At 40.9% G+C, this 23,145-nt stretch overlaps 1 protein-coding gene across 1 annotated transcript in view; it reads right to left on the reverse strand.

Moving 5' to 3' along the window:
- The window catches only part of XK (X-linked Kx blood group antigen, Kell and VPS13A binding protein), a 54,525-nt gene that overhangs the window by 25,945 nt on the left and 5,435 nt on the right, over positions 1-23,145 (reverse strand). The window contains exon 2 of the mRNA XM_057718574.1: positions 11,552-11,814. Within this exon, the coding sequence (XP_057574557.1) occupies positions 11,552-11,814 (263 nt within the window). The remainder of the gene's footprint in view (positions 1-11,551; positions 11,815-23,145) is intronic.

A 23,145-nucleotide genomic window follows, 5' to 3' on the forward strand; every position in this document is an offset into this window, starting at 1 on the left:
CCTTGAAAGCATTTCCAAAATCTTTAGATAACTGAAGACTCTGGACTGATATGAGATAATTTATAGAAATTCAATGGATGCCTAGAAAATGTCTAAGAAAGACAGAATACTAAAACACTGATTATTAAGCATAATTTGAGTTTATATACTTTTGCTTCTTATTTACATATGCTACAAAGAGGCTATATATTTGGGTTTGTAGATGAACATGTTCATTTCTGCCATGATGTGAAACTATAGAAAGGAAATGTGTAGCTGAATAAAGCTGGGTTGAATGTATTTATGAGTTCTACTAAAATGACAGAAATTTACAATGATACACCCCCTAGTTTTCTCCATGAAATACAAAGGAGTGCTTAAAAGTTATCATTAATGTATGTAAATGAGACTCTACATGAATGAGTCCCTACTAGGAGTCTGAAGATAATGAGACATTTTAAAAATTAAAGGCAAAAAAGGGAATATTTTTGTCCTGAAGTAAAATGACTTGTTCCAGAATGGGAAAGAAGAAGAATGGTGAAGAAAAAAACCTGAATGAATACAGAAAGCTGTAAGTTTGTGGAAAGAGAATCTGAAAAGTGACACATATCTGTGTTAAAACTTTGCCAAATCTGGCTCAGTTTTGATGGGTTTACTTGTAAGATTGTCAAAAAGAGATTGTGGGTCCTTTAAAATCAAATATTACATTGAAGCAAACCTAGAATTTATTTGCTCTCTGTGAAAATGAGAGTGTTTTTGGAGTATTGGCCTGCTCCTAGTGAGAGGTTGTAAAAGGTTACTCTGCACCTGTATTAGTTTCCTATGGCTGCTGTAACAAATTACCACAAACTTGGTGGCTTAAAACAACACACATTTATTCTCTTATAGTTTTGGAGGCCAGAAGCGTCAAATCAGTTTCTCTGGGTTAAAATCAAGGTGTCAACAGGGCCATGCTCCCTCCAGAGGCCCTAGAGAAGAATCCATTTCCTTGACTTCCCAGCTTATAGAGCTATATACCTTGCATTTGTTGGCTAGTGGCCCCTTCCTCCATCTTCAAAGCCAGCAGTGTAGCATCTTGCTCCAGTCCTCACATTATCATCTCACTCTGTAATCAACTGTCCTTCTGCCTCTCTCTTATAAGGACACTTGTCATTACATTAAGGGCCCACCTGGGTAATCTACAATACTCTTCTACCTCAATCTCTTTATCTGCAAAGTCCTTCTGGCCATATAAAGTTCACAGGTACTAGGGATTAGAAACTAAATATCTTTGGGGTTATTATCCAGCCTCCCACCTCGCCTTCTATGTAATCTATCCAAATAGCAGAGATTTGATATGTTACCACAATAACACTTTGCTATGACTTTATCCTGCCCTTATTAGTCTCTTTAAAGGAAAAGAAACGATAGAAGTTCTGCATTTTTGCACTAACGATTTTTCTGTATTTGCTTAAATATTATATTGTCACTGTATTTAATACATAACCAAACTATAATCATTCATGTACTCAGACACCCATGATCTTAATTCTCAAACCTCCTGGAAATTTTTCAATTTTGCCTTCCAACATTGAATCCAAAATGAAAAATGAAATAAAACTTCACATCTTTTGGACTTAAAACTGTCTGAGATTTCCCAGAGGCCCCTAGAAAGTAAAAATTTGTTCTTTCACCTTATAAAAAGAGAGTTGTTAGAAAAAATTTGCTCTATTTCCTATGCTAGTATTGATTAGCTACACGAAGAAAAAGTTAAATCAAAAGAGCTATTACCCTCCCCTACATTAAGTCTGAATAGGGAAACATTATTAATATCAATATTTCATAAGTTCTATGTTTTAATCTATTTATTTATTTTTAGCTGCGTTGGATTTTTGTTGCTGCGTGGGCTTTCTCTAGTTGCAGCGAGTGGGGGCTATTCTTCATTACAGTGCGCAGGCTTCTCATTGCGGTGGCTTCTCTTGTGGAGCAAGGGCTCTAGGCTTGCAGGCTTCAGTAGTTGTGGCACACAGGCTCAACAGTTGTGGCTCGTGGGCTCTAGAGTACAGGCTCAGTAGTTGTGGCGCATGGGCTTAGTTGCTCCGTGGCATGTGGGATCTTCCCAGACCAGGGCTTGAACCCGTGTCCCCTGCATTGGAAGGCGGATTCTTAACCACTGCACCACCAGGTAAGCCCAGAAGTTCTATGTTTTAAGTGAAGTTCTTGGATATTTGTCAGCACCCATACTGTCTATTATATGTTTCTAATTCTCAGAGTCCTGCTAGTGCTTTCCTTGATGGTATTAGGTAACAAAATTATAGTGTTGTCGGTCATATTTAAGTAAATTAAAAAAATAGTTGGGCACACTTTTCTTCTTAAATTTTACTAGTGATTTTTAGACCTGTGCTTTTCAAATGAGGAGGCACATCAAACCTTTCTACTGAGCTTTATTAAAATAAAGATGTATAAAATCTACTCCAGACTTCTTTGCAGACAGGCTTAATCACTATGCTTATAGATATTTTCTCCATACCTCTTTTTTTTTGGATTGGCTTTATTATCCTATTTTGCATGTCACAAAAAATTTCCTCTTCAGCTATATTATTTTTATTATGCACTCCTACCAGACTTTTCTGTGAAAATTATCACGTCATAAATGACCCCCAAACATTTTAAGTCTCTGCCATCTCCAGATACTTTTTTATTAACTCTGACGCTACCCAGAAGGCCCTACAATCAGCTACAGGACAGAAATCTTGTGTTTGACAAAGCAGGACCATCTCAGAACTCTGTGGAAAAGGACAGTAACTCAGGTACTTCCAGAAAAGACTCTTGAACACAGGCTTCTGATGTCATCACATAATCCCCTTTGAGACCATGTCAGTGGACAGAGTCAGAATTTCAAGAACACCTTGAGAAGGAAATGGATTCATCACACGGCTATCACAGTGTCCAATGAAACAAGGCCTAAGTTTACAAAGTCTGAAGACCTGTACTATAAGATCAGTCCTTTGATCCTAATCTGTCTGGCCTCCAAATAAAACACAAGTGGAAATTCTTGAGAGTGAATTGTTGAGAATGCTTTCCTAGAAACCCAAGAGACCTTGATACCTCTATATTGAAGAGTTTGGCTTTTGCCCAGGGGAGACCATTAAACCCTTTCTACGTTAAGACCACCCATTTGCCAGTATATAGCACAGGAAGAGCGTCAACAACAGCGAGCAGGGCTGGTCTCTTGTGCCTACTGTGCCACCCACTTGCCATGTGACCTTGGGAGAGCTCATCAGTATCTCCGGGCCAAAGTGGCCTCAGCTGTGAAATGGAGATCCCAAAAAACAATCCCTGTCCTCTGTGCCCCACTCACCCACTTTCAGTAGAGAATTTTCCTTAAGAAAAGATCATAGACTGGTAACTATACACCTCGAACAGACCTTTGGGATAATTTAGTCCAACCTCCTCATTTTATAGCTATGGAAGCTGATGTGCTCCAAATAAGCTACACTTAGAGGAGACCAGAACCCAGTTTACCCCCCTCTTCTTTCACTATTTTGCCCCTTTGTGCCATGAAGACTCTCCTCCACAGGCCAGTTGGTGAGTTCTTCTCATCCTACATCTCAGAACACAAGTATCTCACAACCATAGTATCTAACCTGCCTCCCTACTGCAAACTGGTTTCCTTTGGTAGATTTTGCTTTAACAAATGTTTAGAGAGATTTTCCCTGCAATGATTCTAGAACCCTAAATATTAAAGAAACCAATCTTCTGTGTTCATGAAGAACTGTAGAGAAATACTGAAATGATACAAAATGAAGTTCCTTAGATTTAAAACCATACTCCTAGAAGAATAAAATAAAATAAGTTCGTTATCTCAATCTATTTGAACTGTGGTTGTAGACTGGTACTGGTCAAGGAGCTGTTTGTTACTGGTCAGCTCCAAGAATGGAAATTGAGAGTCAGCATTTAGAAACACAGCAATCAGGCTTTGCTTCAATATTCAAGTGAGTGAGCTCATCCAGTGAATAGGCTCCACACCAGTCCTGGGGGTGTGGTACTACAGTGATGAGTCAAATGTGAGCTGTGTATCAGTCATGCATAATAGGACCTCCTATCAGTTCATAAAGAACTCGAACAAGAAGAACAGATCATACTGGCCCTACAGTAAAGGCAGTTTGAGAAGCCCTGTACTATAATACACCATTAAATGAGAAAATTGATCCTTCTGAACACCGTGAACTTAGAATTAATTTGCAGTGTGAGTAACAAGTTCAAGCCTCTATAGTGGTCAGACAGTTACTATGAGTGAGTGAAGTGGGTGAGACATGAAAACCAAAAGAGAGAAGGTGCAAACCAGAGGCCCAACCTTAATGGGATAGTACCTTGTATCTCCAGCTGACTGCAACCACATGGACGCCCAGACATTTTGATTTCATGAGAAAAGCCAGAAATTCAGATATTCAGGTAAAAATTTTGTGATTTTAAATGTTGGCACCTTGAAAATTTTCTTTTAAGATGTCTGTGTAGGATTAACAAACATCATCCAGATTAGGTCTATAAGCTGCTACCTTACAATTTATGCTTCTAGGAAAGAATGTATTAGAGGTTACTATTGGGTTGGCCAATAGCTTGGGCTTTCCCATCACATCTTATGGAAAAACCCAAATGAACTTTTTGGCCAATCCAATAGATGGTCCCTCATTTTTAAATTCTAATTTGGGGCCCCAAAGGCCTGTTCTAGAGTCATAGCCACATGACTGCAGGACCTATCAGACTCAGGGACCAGGGAAGCCTGGGCCTTCAAAAGACTTCTCTTCTCAGAGGTTGTCTTAAGTGGGAGGCCAGCCTAGTTCCCAGGCCTTGTGTTCATGCCAACAGCAAACCAACATCACTCTCCAAGATCTTTCCAGACTCAACTCTTGGACTCACATCGTCTCACACATGATGTTTTCACCTGTGTGACCTGTGTCTGGTGTCTGACCCTGGCCTGCCCTGACACTGCTTTTGATCAAGACCTGGTTTGACAGCCACACCCTCCCCGGCCTCTGTCCTCCTCACTCCAGTTTTGGTTTGCCCACTCCCAACAGGGCACTGGTCGTCAATGGTGCCCTATGCTTAGGGCCCAAGTTAGAACCAATCCTTCCTCACCATCCCCCTTCCCACCTTTTCAAAATGCACAAAAAGCCTAAACGTGGGTGACTCATGCCTTCCCAAGGGCAGTGGTTCTCACCCGTTGCCTGCCTTTCTCCTCTGCGTGGACAATTTCTGGTCCTATGTAGGAGGGGATTTGGCAGGGGCTGCAGTTAGACTGATGACATGCTGGCTGGGGCCCCCGTGTCTCCTGTGAAACCCACAGGCACAGCTGAAGCACGATTCTTAAAGGGATGGTGGTATAGCTCTGCCTGATTCTCTCATGTCCATGTGACTCTGCAGATGGCTTGCCAACATGAGGGTGTATTAAAGCTCAACCTCCAAACTTGGACATCAAACAGAGAGTCTAAAAGACCCCAGGAAGCCTGGCTCCCTGCAGGTGTCCCAGGGACCACTAGCGCTGACTGTGGCATGGACTGTAAGGTGACCATCTGAGCACACAGACCTGCTAACTGTACATGGTTTATTCACCTACAGCTTCTCTGGCCCTTAATGAATTCCTCTGGTGTGACTTCTGGTGAGGTATCCAGGAGACTACGCTTTGTGCTAAAACAAGCCACGGCCATAAGACAAAATAAACAGCTTTTCATTATCAGTTATTTAACCAACATGACAGGATTTGAGCATCATCATTGACTCCCTGACACTACACACCCTGGAGGCACCCCCTGTTGGCTGAAGGTCCCTAGAAGATGAAGAACCATGCCCTGGACACAAAGATGCTCCACTTCAGGGACGGGGTGACACTGCTGGTGCCACCATGTGACCAGCTGAAGGTGACTCTCCACCTGCAGTTGCTGGGGAGAGGCCTGCTGGCCACTCGAATGAGCAGAAGAGTAAGAGGGGACTTGGCCAAGGCCAGGAGGGCTTCATGGCTCTTCTAACAAATTACAAATTTGTGTGGTGGACATCTTGACAATGAGGCTTCTCTAAATATTTGGTTGAATGAGCACCAGGTGTCAAGAAAGGTTTCTTGGATTAAATAAACACCTACTCCAATGAGCTCTAAGCACACCCGACACCGTTACTCTCAGGACACGCGTGAAAAGTTGGCAAAGGCTAAGTCAGCTCCAAGTTTTAAGAGGTGGTACAAGGAAGCAGAGATGGTGAGTCACCAGGCAGAGGGGAGCGGAGAGGGGGAGGACTGTCTGGTTCCCGGGTGTAGCCCTGGCTTCCTCCTCTGCACAGCACTCTCACCCTCTGTCTCCCCACAAGGTTCAGCCGGGGTTTTCACAGCCAGAGGCTCAAGCACCCAGCAGTCACCTGAGAACCAGGCCTGCAAGCACCTTGGGGAAACCTGTCTAAGCATCTGGGACACGGGGAGGGAGACACGGGCAGCCATCTGTTAAGGGCGTGCCCTGTGCCAGGCTCCGTGTTAAGCCACGGCTTATAGGCACATGGTGACTTCGTCTTTGGGAAAATCCCAAGATGGAGGGACTCTGACTATTCTCATTTTACAGGTGAGGAAACTGCTGCTCACAGGAAACAGATGAATGTCCAAGATCACATAGTGATCTGGGATGACAAACCCAGCCAGGTCCACTGATCCCACTGTTGAAGCTGGCTGGGCAGCCTCTGACCAGTCCTTTATGACAGGCCAGGAGGCAGCAGAGGGTGGCCCTTCAGCATCTGATCAACAGGAGAAAATGTCAGGTGTTGACACTAATAGGAGAGTAATTAGTTTTCTTCTTCACTTGATGTGACAACTTTTTTTTTTTAACCTAATACAGCACGTAGAGTGTTTATAAGAATTGTGTGTACTTTCGAGTCCATTATTTGGGACAGAATGTATATACTTATACATCTTAAAACATGTATTCAGCCACTGATAACTCTGTTCCTCTCTCAAATAAATGATCATAGACAGGTCAGGTGTTTCATCTGAGAATGAGATTTGTAATTGTGTTTACAATGGGATACATTCATAAATAAGTCCAATAATATTTAGTAATCACAAGAACTGCCTGAATTGCATGTTTTAGTCCAGATGGTAGGTTTATATAATATTACCATTTAATTTACCCATGTCCATAAGAGAGGACAGAAGGGTATATTCCATAGAGAGTATCACAGCACTAGATAATAAGCCCTGTCTCAAGTCCTTTTTTTGGAATAAGGTGGGGTATAAATAAATAATATATTATTTTTGACATCTCCCTCTGCCTCACTTTCCCATTCAATCAATCATCACCTTGTTCCACTTCTACATCCACTTGCTCCAGTAACCCATTTCTACTATTCCAGCCCAAGCCATTATCATTCTCAACTTGACAACTGTAGCAGCCCTCTTCTTGGCCTCCTTGTTTCTCCCCTCACTCCCTTCCAATCCATTTTCCAAAGTAACCAGCTTCTAAAACTCAATCTGATCATGATACTGTGTTGTTTAAAAATAATCAATGACTTCCTATTGCCCCAGGGATAAAGTCTGAAATCCTGGGATGCCCTTTCCTGCTTTTCTCATCTCCTCCTCATCTACCAGATTTTGGTTTAAGCTTAAGTTCCTCTGGGAATTTTTCCCTCATCTCCCAGACTTGGTTAGATTCCCCTGATAGACCCTTACACAGGACTTCCACTTTGTAGGATTTACCTGAAATAAATATATGACTAATTATTTGTGTCATGTTTGTGTATCCTGTTCTGAAAGGATACGGGCCTGTCCAGCTTATTCACCACTTTATCCTCAGATCCCAGCACAAGGTCAGGAACACAGAACGTATTCAATACATACTCATTGACTTCATGAATGAACTCACATAAATCTAAAATCTAATCCTGCCTCCTCTGGTAGACAATGAGTACAATTTCCAACTTTAATAAGATGGAGGTAATCAGATCCACCTCATAGGGATGCTGTGAACATGAAACACGATCATGCCAATCACAGTGCCTAGCACAAAGCAAGGATCTGAGAAACAGCTATCATTACTACCAACATTACCACCTTCAGTGGAAGAGAGAAGGGCACTTTGAGATCCAGGCAGGCCAAATGGCAGGCTGTGGAGGCCTTCACAGAACACAGTAACCTTGGTGCATTCACCTGGGCCTCAAACCAACCTATCCTCCAAGGTCCAGAGACCTGATCAAGCCCCTGAGAGATGACTAGTCTCACTCAAAGACTGAGGCTCATAGGCAGTGTCCATTATTCATTGACTATGGGGAAAAAAATCTCTCCAACAGTATATGATTCCATGTATATGAAATACGCACAATAGGCAAATCCATAGAGACAGGAAGTAGATTAGTGATCGCCAGGGTCTGGGGAGGGGAAATGAGGAGTGACTGCTAATGAGTATGGGATTTCTTTTCAATGTAACGAAAATATTCTAAAATTAGATAGTGGTAATGATTACACAACACTGTGACTATCCTAAAATCCACTGAATTGTCCACTTAAAATGGTGAATTTTATCTTATATGAATGATATGGCAATTAACAAAAACCCCTCCAGTGGCCCACTTGGCCGGCTCCACCTCTCCTCCAAGCTCTGCCAAGGTCAAATTCTTCAATGTTTGCTCAGTGAGCATAGACTCAGAGAGGGGAGGTTATATAGACTTTGTTGAATGGGGTCAGGTTCTGATGGACTTCATGTCCCTCTCCTGTCCTATTGGTCTGGACACGTGGTGTGGCAGATACTGTTAGCTGCCCACTCAGTATCCATTCCACCTCCTGTATTTTAAGAAAACATAATTTCTTTGTGGGTGGCAATGGGCCCAACCTTAGGCAGGTTGTGACTAGTCTAGTCCAGTATTCCCAAACTTTGCTAAAGATAAAAATTACCTGGAGCACATATTTAGAAAACAAAAGAGAAAAAAATCAAGAGACATATCTTAGGCTCCCACCCCATACCCACCCCATACCCAGCAAATCACAATTTCCAGGTTATCTGTAGATTTTTAACAAGCTCCCCCGCCCCCACCTCCTGTGACTCTAATCAACCTCAGGGAAGTTGAAGGAATGCTGCTCTACGCCACAGGTGGCAATCATTCCTATGCCCAGCTTTCTGAGCATTTCTTGCACCGAGGTGACCATGACATCAGTCCTGATCAATGAGACCTAAATAAAGTCTATTAGGGAGGTTTCTGGGAAAGCTCTTACTTACTAAGAAAGGAAGAATGACACTTGCCCTTCTGCCTTCTTCCCCTCTGCCTATCTTGAATGCAGCTATGATGGATTCTATGCAGTAGCAACCCAAAGGCCAATGGAATTGCAGGGACATCAACTTTACCATTGTAAGCAGCTGATATCATGCCAGCAATGGCCTAAGTCCAATTTCTTCTTGAGCAAAATACTGCGTTGTTTAGCCTTGTAGTCGAGTGTTTATCTCTTGCAACAAATGCATTTCTAATCGTATGATAGATGACTGCCAATGTTTGCCTGTGTGACACACCCCAGCCTGTGCTCCAATTATAATTGCCTTTCCTCTTCCGGGTGAGGGATTCTTTCCTCAGATATGTTAAGGAAGTGATTAGGGTTATTCAAAACCTATATAAATGGTAGTCATTTATATTTTTAAGACGACCATGCCCACTTCCCCTCTCTCTATATATTTGATTTATCGTTTAATTCTCAGAGGACTTATACTATTCCAAGTTCTTGGGGGGGGCATGTCACAGATATTCTTTGTGACACTGACATTTTATGAGATATGTTTCACCTTCCTGAACAGAATTCTGTCTGAAAAACTGTAATGAGGGTTAAAGAGCCAGATAGTAAATACTTTACGCTTTATGGACCATACATTCTCTGTTGCAACTATGCAACTCTGCTTAAAAAAAATAAAAAAGCAGATATAGACAACAGGTAAATGAAAGGGTGTGACTGCATTCCAATAAAATTTTATTTACAAAAACAAGCAGCGCCTGATTACGCCCATGGTCTGCTGTTTGCCAATTTCTGAACTAAAAGACAATCTTCATCTTCAATAACTTGAGAAAAAAATTGAATCTACTTGTAAAAATCAAACAGATTATCACCACATCTGGTTTCTTGCTGTGTTCTTGCCACATAGAAAAATAATGAACTGGGAAAAGGGTATAGTGGCATGCAAAGGACTCACCTTGGTCAATGCCCATTCTAGTTATAAGTCCTTAGAGAACAAGGACGCGGCTACATTTATTGAGCACCTACTGTCTACCTGGGGCTGTGGGAGACATTTTCACATAAATGTTAATTCACCAAGGTCCAAGACCTCAACCTAAAGTCCTGATATATCTTAAGAACCATAGTCACTCTGAGGTAACCTGGATAAGGGAGACAGTTGTGACATGCAAATATCCTATGACCCAGCCATAAACTAAAGACATTTTACCATCTAGCCTAGATTACAGGCAGAAAGAGAATAACACTGAGGGAAGTAAAATTAATAAGAGTGATTTATTTTAAAAGATTCTAATTTCAGTGTTATCTTAAATATGTATTTTTTTAGCTTAAGGCTTTTAACTCATTTTTGCTTATCTATATAGCAAAACTTACCAGAATATCTGGTTTTCATTTACCTATAATATTAATATCTGTGAATGATTATTTCCTCTTTTCATATGAAGGTTTTTCAATTGTGTCCAATGCATGTACAGGTTTTTTTTTTGAAATCTGGCTTAATCAAAACCTGCCCTCAATTTGATGATGTGACAATAGCCCAAAGGTTAGAGAACTGTGTTCATTTTAAAGCTGAGATACTTACTAGAACTTCAAGAAAACAGGAGTGCCCTTGATTTCCTCATTCACCACAAAGAAGCTGTTACAATCAACTGTCTTAGCTGGTTTACAGGTATCACTGAATGACAGAGGCAAAATCCAAAGAGGCCCAGCCTCTGGCGGCTGTATTTTCAGCCTATGGCAAGTCATGTTTTCCAAAATGGAAACTTCTAGAACTCTGCCATTCCCCAACAGAAGTCAGAGTTTCCTTTCCTCCCTTTCCCTTGAACCTCAACAGAACCTCGACAGCATTCCTGACTGCTTCAACAAAGAAAATGCAGCAGAAGTGATGTTGCGTGATTTCCAAAGCTGGATCACAAAAGGGATACTCTTCCACCTGGCCCTCTCTCACTCTTAGGATACTTGCCCTTGAAAGCAGCCACTATGCTGTGAGGAAGCCCAAACTAACTTACATGGAGGGATGAAGTGGAGAAGATCTGAGGCCCCCAGCAACAGCCAGCATCGACCATAAGAAATGTGAGTGAATGAGTCCTTAATGGATTCTAACTCCACATCTTTGAGCTAATGCACAGTGGAGCATAGTTGAGTCCTTTTGAGCCCTGCCTAAACTGCAAGTTCATAAGCAAAATAAACGTCATTATTATTTTAACTCACTACGTTTTGAGCTTAGTAACTGGAACACAGACTTAGGATTGAATGCACATATAAACGAATTTTACCTGAAAGAAAATAAACCTTATGTTTTGCTCCCCACTTTGATTCCCAAATGCAAATAGAAATAAAAAATATACATACATCTTCCAACAGTGACGTCCTGCTGCAGGATGCTTATATACAGCTGCAGGGTCAGCTGGGGGGCTGAGCCCAGGAAAGCCTGAATCACTGATGCTCGGCTGAATGCAGATCTGTGGGTGAATAGCTTGCCCTCTGCCTGGCCCACTTCCTTCTCAATTTCCTCTGAGAGGCCATTTTTTGGCATCTGTCGCTTCTTGGTGATGCTGACATAAGGCTCTTCGATGTGGCCTGACTGACAATAGATGCAGAAGACTTCAAAACACCTGGAAACAAACCAGCAAGTCATGATAATCAGAGGCAGACAGGATTCTGTTTTTTCTCAGTTCCCCTGCTTTCACTTAGCCCGATTCTCAAAGCCTCGACTTGGCTACTCTGAACTGTAGCCCCTCCTCTACAATCACCCTCTCTAACGACCAGTTCTGAGCATGCAGTCCTCTTGAGGCCCTCCAGCAGGCCAACTGGCCCAAGGGCAAACCAAATTGAGAGGTGACATCGAAGGCTACTGAGGCAAGGAAACCAAGTAGAGAATGGAATGGGAAGTGGTTCAGGCTCCAGTCACAGAAAAACGTTTCATTTCCCTTCCTGACACTTATTAGCTGTGCAGCCCTGGACATGTCATTTAACTGAAGCCCTTTCCCTCAATTATAAAGTAGAGATAAAACCTACTTTGCCACACTGTTATGGAGGTAATACAGTATATGTGTGTGTGTGTGCATGTATACACACACACACATGTATACATATGCACATATATTTTTTCCACATCCAATAGATGCCCCAAATCACCTTAGTTAAAACAGCAGCTGTGCTTGGGAGATCCCCTAGTACAGAGCAGTTTCGCACCTAGAATTCCCCTGGAAGACCACATTACCTATCTCTGCTTTTACGAGACATAACTGGAAGCCTGCCAGCTCTGTCTTATCTATGGAGTTCCAAGCCTGCCCTAGGGATGGAGCCTTAGCCAGTCACCTTTCTAGACGGATAGAGTACCTGGCTTTTAAAATTGGATTTTCCTCTCTAGGTAACGATATGGATACTGAAGAGAGGAAGAGTACTGATGTATACAATTTACACACACACACACACACACACACACACACAACTCACAAATGGATTGAGGGATTCATGAGGGATGGACAGTTGTGTGAAATAAAATGTTAACTGTAGAATAAAGGAGACAAGCACTTGGGTGTTCACTGTACAATTCTTTCAAGTTGTCTTCTGTATGTTCAGAAATTTTCATAACAAAATGCTGGGAAAAAAATGTTTATTTCCTACAAATAAGAAAAACATTCATGGCATTAGGTTTAAAAATTGTTAAAGGACATTTTTTTCCCCAAATGTGCATTTTTATAACAACCTTATAATGCTGCCGGAAGATTTTATGGCTTCATTTATTTTATTGAGTGTTGTTAACTTTGTACTCTCACCTCGAGGTAACCAGGGCAATGAGAATGCATGCATAATTCGAAATAATAAAATAAACCTGCTGTAAGAAAGGAAATGCAGGAACTTCTCTAGTGAGTACAAAATGGATATATTTGGTGATTATTATCCTTGTTCATTTGTTCCTGAGAAGAAAAAAGGTACGTAGTAGTATGGGGGTGGGGGAGGGAGGGAGAGGGACAGGCAATTGTCTGTTACATTTTGTCCACTGGGGTCATGGAGACTTCAATATACTACATGAAAACATATAAAACAGCATGTACCAACTTGTTCAGCTGAAAATAATGAAATTCAAGGTTTTGACTTCAAGTTCAGCTGATCCAACTGAATTTGCTCTGAGGAAAAACTCACATCTATGACTGCGGACTGTTTGAGGCCTAGCAACTTTACCTAGCAACTGTTCAACCACTGACCACAACAAGGACAAGAAGACAGAATAAACTGATCATCTTCTTTATTCTCAAATATGTGATGAATGCAGATGCACTCTGCTAAGCGTTGTGGGGAATGCAAAGATAGCTGGATACCCCTGCCTCATTCAGAGATGCTCACAATCTAAGCAAAAAACTGGGACCTATACACAATAAGGATAATAATCAATACAACTAATATTTATATAGCACTTTCAGCTTATAAGATATTTCTCACATATTTACTCACTTACAAAGAAAGCCTACTGCAAAAATTTGAATCATACCATTATTTGTAACAGCAAAATTCTGGGAATATTCTAAAGGTCCCCAAATAAAACAATGATTAAATAAATCCTAATATATGTATTTAGTGAAATATTATCCAGTCCTTCAGATTGACAGTATACACATACATATACTGATATATGAAAATGTTTACTATATTTGGTAAGCGAAAGGAGTAAACTACAATGGCATATGTATAGAAAATTCCATTTTTAATAAAAAGAAAATGACATATATATACACACACACATATACATACATATAAATTACACCCACATACGCACATATACACATAGTGAAGTGCTTGAGCTGGCTCATATTGACTTATGAGACAATTAAATAGTTAAGGAATTTTGTGAGCCAGTTCTTAAACAACTTAGTAACTTGAAACAGGCCATAATGGAAATACTTAAATCACAGAAATCAGCAAACACTGCAAATCACGGCTTCCCCCCACCCCACTGCCTCCCAGATGGTTTATGGTTTTTCAGCTTACCGCTATAAAAAATATTAGTAAGGATGTACAATAAAACATTAATAATTGTCCTCTTTAGTTATTTGAATTAGAATTTTAAATTTTTTTTAGTTGTGCTTATCTGTTTTCTGCCCTTGTCATTTCAACAACAAATACATTTTATCTGAATAATAAAATTAAGCTCAGAATTTTTAAAGACTAAAACAAACAAATGAAACACCAGCACATGTTAAGAGCTGAGTGAATAAAATGACGATTCAGAGGAAAAAGCAATTCTCTGGAGGAGGGGGCTGTGTTTAATGAAAAGCATTTGCAGAATTATAGATGAAATGAGACTTCATTGTCTACCAATGGAAATGAAAGAATGTCCCAGAATGAGCTAATCACACAGGTGGCCCTGAAACCCAGGTGTACCCCCTTGCAATCCACTGTTTTTTCCAACTGGTAAAAATCTTAGCACAGAGTTTCACAAGTGGTAGGTGTTTAATAAATTTGTGAAAGGCCTAAGACTTCTGCTATTTACCATACTGGTTAAGAAAACTGGTAAGAAACACACTCTGCTATTCTTCTTGGAATTCTGTAAGACTCATCCAACTACTCCAAATGTTCTTTGTTTTGTTTTGTTTTACTTGATAAGTTGTCTAAATGTAGCCGTAAATTAAGTATTTTCATCAAAATCATTCAAGGTGTTTTTTCAGTATTGTGTAGACCAAGGGTTGGCAAACATTTTCTGTATTTACAAAGAGTAAATATTTAGGCTTTGCAGGTCCTGATCTCTATTGCAATTACTCCACTCTGCCACTGTAATGCAAAAGCAGCCACAGACAACACAGAAATGAATGAGCATGGCTGTGTTCCAATAAAACTTTATTTACAAAAACAGGCAGTAGGGGAATTTCACCTGTGGGGCATAGTTTGCTGATTCTTAATGTAGGAAATCAGCAGGTTGATCCATTTTTTCCACTTTATCCCATTTTCAAGCACCATAACGGAAGGAGTTTATTCCTTAGCTGAAACCATGCATGTTGGTGTCAGCACAAATAATCTGTGGTACTGGAGACTCTCCAAAGCAGTTAATAAAACACGTTTTCAAAAGAAATACTGATTACGACTTCCTATACGCCACGTTATCTTCCTATGACACACATGCTCTGTGAATTGACACAAGAACCAAACTGGTTAAATAGAAAGCGCCATGTGACCTCTGAAAAGTCACTTGCATAATCTTACTGATTCTCAACTGTAAAAAAAAGATAATGGCAGCTAGCCCACAAGGTTTTACGGTGGATGGCTTGAAATACTGTACGTAAAAGCACTGTGCAAGCAACAAGAAAAAAGCTCTTCAAATTTAGGCTATTAATATTTTAAAGTCTTCTGAAAATTTACTAAAGAGAGAAATACGATGGTGAATCATTTTGTAATGTTCCATAAAAAATACTAGACTCACAGATATAGAGAACAAACTGTGGTTATCAGTCAGGAGAGGGAAGGGGGAAGGCCAATATAGGGGTAGGAGATTAAGAGGTACAAACTATTAGGTATAAAATAAGCTACAAGGATATATTGTACAACATGGGGAATATAGGTGATAATTTATAACTATAAATAGAGTATAACTTTTAAAATTGTGAATGACTATATTGTACACCTGTAACATATAATATTGTACACCAACTATACTTGAATAAAAAAATTACTAGAACTTCTTAGCTTTTATTTCATAAAGCCAGATTTTTATGTACCATTTTTCCTGATTATACCAGTGAATAAGAATGGGGGAAAATTCCTTGAACCTGTAGCTCATTTATATTTACTCCTTCTCCCAATTAATTTATAAAATTAACATAACTGTAAAAGAATGATAAAGAAATTTTGCTGTTGCTGTTAAGAGGTGCTTGTCCCTCCTCTGGTTTTCTGGAATATCTATTATCATTCGCAATAAGATTGTCCTTAAAATAGAAAAAAATAAATTCAAGACATTATTCAATGTTTGTATTATTCCATCCTAGCCTTAATGAGGAAACAACCCTTCAAACTGCAACTACAGTTTTAAATATAAGACTGATATAAATGAAATATGGTGCTCTCCCAATGTCTCCCTAAAGAAGGAGTGGGGCCTAGCCTTCAGTGTTTAGCCCATTACATTGGTAATGTAATGCAGCTGACATGAGTGAACTCAAAAACATCTCACCTAAAAACAACATGAGTGGAGCGCCCCGGCTCCTCGTGTGCTTCCGGGGCTCCCACCCGCCAGGTACCGCCCGCCCCTCCTGAAGGGTTGAGCTGCTCCCGGCGTCTCAGGTCAGTGCAGTCCATGCTAGGCATCTGCACCGTGCCTCCTGCTAGGAGCTTCACGCATTTTGCTGCATTTGCTCCCCATCAGCCTGCTGAGTCAGGTGCCATCACCGTCAGAGCCCTTGTATGTCTTGGGCAGGTCTGTGTGGAGGACGCCATCTCCAACCTCGGCTTCCAGTTGGGCTGCCATCACCTTGCTAAATGACCTCCAGAAGGCAAGCTGACTTCCTGGGCCTGGGTGTCCCCATGCAGGATTGGACCCTGCGATATTGTTGGGGCCGCATCCAGATCCCTTTACTGTCTGGTGCCTCCATCTCTGGCATCTGGGTGTGCTGGGGGCCAACAGCTCACAGCCACCCCCTTCTCTGAATAATTGCCCTTGGCTGCTGGGAACTGCTGACCCTGGAAGGTATCAATCCCTTAACACCTGGAGCTCACAATGGACTGAGGTTGCAGTAAAAAGGCCCAGCCCCTTTGCCTCAAAGAGAGTCCAATCGTGTTATTCGTGCTCCGAGCTTCTCTGGAATGAGGCTGAAGCTAGTCTTCAGCTAGGACCACATCCCTGCTGCCTTCTCCTGCTTTCCTCACATCCTCCTCCTCAGAGCCTTCCCTAGTTTTGTGAAAAAGGAATTTCACCGAGTAGAAATGTTTAATTTTATAAAGAATGTTACTGGGATAAACCATAATGGAGAAGAATATAAAAAAGAATGTATAGGGGCTTCCTAGGTGCCACAGTGGTTAAGAATCTGCCTGTCAATGCAGGGGACACGGGTTCGATCCCTGCTCTGGGAAGAGCCCACATGCCGCGGAGCAACTAAGCCTGTGCGCCACAACTATTGAGCCTGCGCTTTAGAGCCCATGAGCCACAATTATTGAGCCCATGTGCCACAACTATTGAAGCCCAGGTGCCTAGAGCCTGTGCTTTGCAACAAGAGAAGCCACAACGAGGAGCCTGCACACTGCAACGAAGAGTAGCCCCCACTGACTGCAACTAGAGAAAGCCTGCGTGCAGCAACGAAGACCCAACACAGCCAATAAATAAATAAATTTAAAAAAAAGAATGTATATTTGTGTATAATAACTGAGTTGCTTTCTGTATAGCAGAAATTAACACAACACTGTAAATCAACTATATGTCAACAGAAAAATAAAATTGACAGTTTGTGAAGAGGAGTGGGTGAGGGTCAGGAAGTGGGAGATCAGGGTTGCTGAAACATGGACATAGCCACCAGGGTAAAGAATATGTGACTAGGAGAAGAAAGATGGCGGCGAAGTAGAAGGATGTGGAATGTATCCCTCTCCACAGATGCATCAGGAATACACCAAAAGATGCAATAACTCCCACAGAGAACCAGCTGAACACCAGCAGACGACCTCGGACACCAGAAAGGACTGCAAAGATCCTGACATAACTGAGTAGGACAGAGGGGGAAAAAAAGGGAGAAAGAGGAGGAGAAGAAAGGAAAGGGATGGGTCCCACACCCTGCGGTGGGGGGATCTGAAACAGAGGGGAGATTGCCGAATTTGGGGAAACGTCCCTTATCTGATGGGGAAACCCCTTCTCCAACAAGGAATTTCCCTGGGTCAGAAGGGAGACATTTGGGACTGTTCAAAGAGGGTGAAGTGGCTGAGCTGTGGCAGACGGGAAAGGGTGAGAAACATGTGGAAGGTCCACACCACAGCTTAGCGTGTCTGGACTGAGACATCGGTTCACAGCTGAACAGGGGGTGTGGGAGCTGGAATGTGGGAGCCAGAGAACTGGTTCAGGGTGAGAAACATTGTTGGCAGTGGGGAGATGGACTGAGAGGACAGGAGGGAAGAAATCCACAATGGAGAAAGCCTACTGCAGAAAGCTGGGTGGCCATGATGGTGGCTCGATAGTGCTGACTCACAAGCAGTGGGGAGGAGCCACGGGTGTAGCCTCTCTCTCTCTCTCAGCCCCTGCAATGGACAAAGGAAGGACCCCTCTGGGCCTGGCTAACGCACTCAGGGAAAACAAAGGCCCCCGGGTGGGGCTGACCTAGAGTGCTTGCAGCCGAGAGCCAAGAGTCTGCAGAGTGGCCCAGCTCTGGAGTCATTTTGCTTACACCTGAGCTACTGGGTTCCCTCTGCAACAGGCACCGCCACGGCCCACTGAGCCGCCGTGACCCAGGCAGGGCACCTCAGCAGAGTCGTAGCAGGGGTTAGGAGCCGCAGTTGTAGTCATTCTCTCGGCCTGAGCCACCGGTGTCCCTCTGCAACAGGCACTGCCTGAGCTGCTGCGACCCAGGCAGGGCACCACTGCTCACTCACCCCCAGAGGAAGGAGCCACTACTGTACCCTCTCTCTCCCCACACACTGGTGCTTACAGATGAACAATAAAGGAAGCTCTGCTGGTTGCAGAGTAATACAAAAAACCCGGGGGGGGGGGGGGAGAAGGACACTTACAGCTGAGACTCCAAGGAAACAGTAACATTATTATTAATTCTATTGATCTGGTCCATTCTGGGGTCAGTTCTAGACTTTTTTTTTATTAATTACGATCTTAGTCCTAAGCGATCTACACGTTTTATAACATATTTTTATTCTATTTTTATTTTTAGCCTTTTTATGTATTTCTATTTCTAGCTAAGTTTTTTGTAGTGCTGACTGTATCTCTCCTACCTTCTTTTCATCTCTATCTTTTATACATTTCTATTTCTTCCTTTATCTTTTCATATTTCCAGTCACACTATGCTCTTCTGTTGCCTTGTCTTCTATCCTTTTTTAGTTACTTTTATTTTAATATACCTATAATCAATATTATCACTCAGCTCTGTTTCCTTGCTTTATTCTCCAGATGACACACTGCTTTGGTTTTTATTATTAGGTTTGGTCTTTATCTTAGTTCTGATTATAATTGTCTGATTTTGTTTTAGGAATCTTCAGTCTGTCTGATTGTACTCTCACTCTTTATTATATTTGATCCTAGCTTTCAAAATTTCCCCAGATATGTGTTTGCATGTGTATGGTTTGTTTTGTTTTGTTTTCTTTTTTTTTAATTAATTACAATCTTAGTCCTAAGGGATCTACACGTATTATAACATATTTTTTAATTCTTTTCTTCTATTTTTATTTTTAGACTTTTTACATATTTCTAAGTTTTTTGTGGTGCTAACATTATCTCTTCTACCCTTTCCTTCTCTTTTATACATTTCTATATTTTTTCTCTTTTTCTTTTCATATTACCAGCCACACTACGCTCTTCTGTTGCCCTGTCTTCTATCCTTTTTTAGTGTCTTTTATCTTAATATACTTATAAGCAATATTATCAGTCTGCTCTGTTTCCTTGCTTTATTTTCCACATGACACGCTGCTTTGGTTTTTACTATTAGGTTTTGTCTTTATCTTAGTTCTAAGTATAACTGTCTGATTTCATTCTGAGAATCTTCATTCTGTCTGGTGGTACTCTTCCTCTTTATTATATTTGATCCTAGCTTTCAAAAGCTCCCTGGATCTGTGTTTGTGTGTGTGTGTGGGTAGGTTTGTTTGGTTTTTTTTTTTTTTTTGGTTTTGAATTTCTGTTGGTTTTCTCTTTGATTGTCTGATGGCATACTGGGGTTCTTCTGTCAGGTCTTTCTAGTGCCCTATGTTCCACTGGATTCAGTATTTGTGTGTCTTATACATGTATGTGTTTCCTTGACTTAGTATCTGTTTGACTCAACACTCTGCCATTAGACTGTGGCTTGGACAGTCTTCTTTAAACTCCTTTATTGCTGGGACAAGCAACCTCTGAAGTCTGGACTACTCCATCAGAAGTCAAGTAGGAGGCTCTGGGGAGGGAGCACTGAATCCAGGATGCTAGACTATTAGGGAGTCCTCAGACACAGGGAAGATTAACTGCAGAGAACTCTCACAGAGCTCTGTATCAGAGTCTAAGACTTGGCTTCGTCCGACTGTCTGCAAATGCCAGTGCTGGACACCTCACACCAAACTACAAACAAGACAGGAACACAAACCCACCCATCAGCACACAGACTACTTAAAGCCATATTACCCTCACAGATACCCAAAAACACACCACCTGACACAGCCCTGCTCATCAGAGAGAAAAGACACAGAACCACACACCAGAAAGCAGACACAAGACCCCCCACCAGGAAGCTTACTCAAGACACTGGACAAATCCCACCACAGGGGGCAGAGGGCAGAAACAAGAGGAATTACTACTAGGCAGCATAGGGAAAGGAGACAGCAAATTCTATAAATTAGACAAAATGAGAAAACAAAGAAACACCATGCAGGCAAAGGAGCAGGAAAAAAACCCACAAGACCAAATAAATGAAGAGGAAATAGGAAAATGGCCTGAAAAAGAATTCAGAGTAATGATAGTAAAGATGATCCAAAATCTCGACAACAAAATACAGAAAATACAAGAAAAAGTTAATAAGGACTCAGAAGAATTAAAGAGCAAACAAACAGCAACGGACAACAAAATAATTGAAATTAAAAATAGACGGTATAAACAGCAGAATAACTGAGGCAGAAGAACGAATAAGTGAGTTGGAAGATAGAACGGGGGAAATGACTGCCACAGAGCAGGAAAGAGAAAAAAGAATGGAAGACAGTCTCAGAGACGTTGGTGACAACATTAAGCGCACCAACATTCAAATCATAGGCATTCCAGAAGAAGAAAAAAAGCAAGGGTCTGAGAAAATACTTGAAGAGGTTATAGTGGAAAACTTCCCCAACATGGGAAAGGAAATAGTAAATAAAGTCCAAGAAGTGCAGAGAGTCCCATACAGAATAAACCCAAGGAGAAATACACCAAGGCACATATTAATCAAACTAATGACAATTAAACACAAAGAAAAATATTAAAAGCAGCAAGAGAAAAGCAACAAATAACATATAAGGGAAAACCCATAAGGATAACAGCTGATCTTTCTGCAGAAACTGCAGGCCAGTAGGGAACGGCAGGATATACTGAAAGTCCTGAAAGAGAAAACCCTACAGCCAAGAATACTCTACCCAGCAAGAATCTCATTCAGATTCGACGGAGAAATCAAACCTTTCTAGACAAGCAAAAGTTAAGAAAATTCAGCACCAGCAAACCAACCTTACAACAATTGCTTAAGGAATTTTTCTAAGTAGGAAACACAAGAGAAGGAAAAGACCTACAAAAACAAACCCAAAACAATTAAGAAAATGGTACTCGAAACACACATGTCAATAATCACCTTAAATGTAAATGGATTAAATGCTCCAACCAAAAGACAGACTGGCTGAATGGATACAAAAACAAGACCCTTCTATATTCTGTCTACAAGAAACCCACTTCAGATAAAGGGACACATATAGACTGAAAGGAAAGGGATGGAAAAAGTCCATGCAAATGGAAGTCAAAAGAAAGCTGGAGTAGCAATACTCATATCAGACAAATTAGACTTTAAAGTAAAGACTATTACAAGAGACAAGGAAGGACACTACATAATGATCAAAGGATCCATCCAAGAAGAACATATAACAATTGTAAATATCTATGCACCCAACATAGGAGCACCTCAATACATAAGGCAACTGCTAACAGCCATAAAAGGGGACATCGACAGTAACACAATAATAGGAGGAGACTTCAACACCCCACTTACATCAATGGACAGATCATCCAAACAGAAAATAAATAAGGACACATAAGCTTTAAATGACACATTAGACCATCTTGACTTAATTGATATTTATAGGACATTCCATCCAAAAACTACAGAATACACTTTCTCCTCTAGTGCACACAGAACGTTTTCCAGGATAGATCACATCTTGGGTCACAAATCAAGCCTCGGTAAATTCAAGAAAATTGAAATCATATCAAGAATCTTCTCTGACCACAATGCCATGAGAATAGATATCAATTACAGGAAAAAAACTGTAAAAAATACAAACACATGGAGGCTAATCAATACACTATTAAACAACCAAGAAATCACTAAAGAAATCAAAGGGGAAATCAGAAAATATCTAGAAACAAATGACAATGAAAACACAACAACCCAAAACCTATGGGACGCAGTAAAAACAGTTCTAAGAGGGAAGTTTATAGCAATACAGTCCTACCTCAAGAAACAAGAAAAATCTCGAATAAACAATCTAACCTTACACCTAAAACAATTAGAGAAAGAAGAAAAAAACCCCAAAGTGAGCAGAAGGAAAGAAACCATAAAGATCAGAACAGAAATAAATGAAAAAGAAAGGAAGGAATCAATAGCAAAGATCAATGAAACTAAAAGCTGGTTCTTTGAGAAGATAAAGAAAATTGATAAACCATTAGCCAGACTCATTAGGAAATAAAGGGAGAAGACGCAAATCAACAGAATTAGAAATGAAAAAGGAGAAGTAACAATGGATACCTCAGAAATACAAAAGATCATGAGAGACTACTACAAGCATCTATATGCCAATAAATTGGATAATCTGGAAGAAATGTATAAATTCTTAGAAAAATACAATCTTCCAAGACTGAACCAGGGAGAAATGGAAAATATGAACAGACCAACCACAAGTACAGAAATTGAGACTGTGATTAAAAATCTCCCAACAAACAAAAGCCCAGGACCAGATGGCTTCACAGGAGAATTCTATCAAACATTTAGAGAAGAGCTAACACCTATCCTTATCAAACTCTTCCAAAATATAGCAGAAGGAGGAACACTCCCAAACTCATT

This window comes from Hippopotamus amphibius, chromosome X (genome assembly GCF_030028045.1).
Source record: "Hippopotamus amphibius kiboko isolate mHipAmp2 chromosome X, mHipAmp2.hap2, whole genome shotgun sequence".
Lineage (NCBI taxonomy): Eukaryota > Metazoa > Chordata > Mammalia > Artiodactyla > Hippopotamidae > Hippopotamus > Hippopotamus amphibius.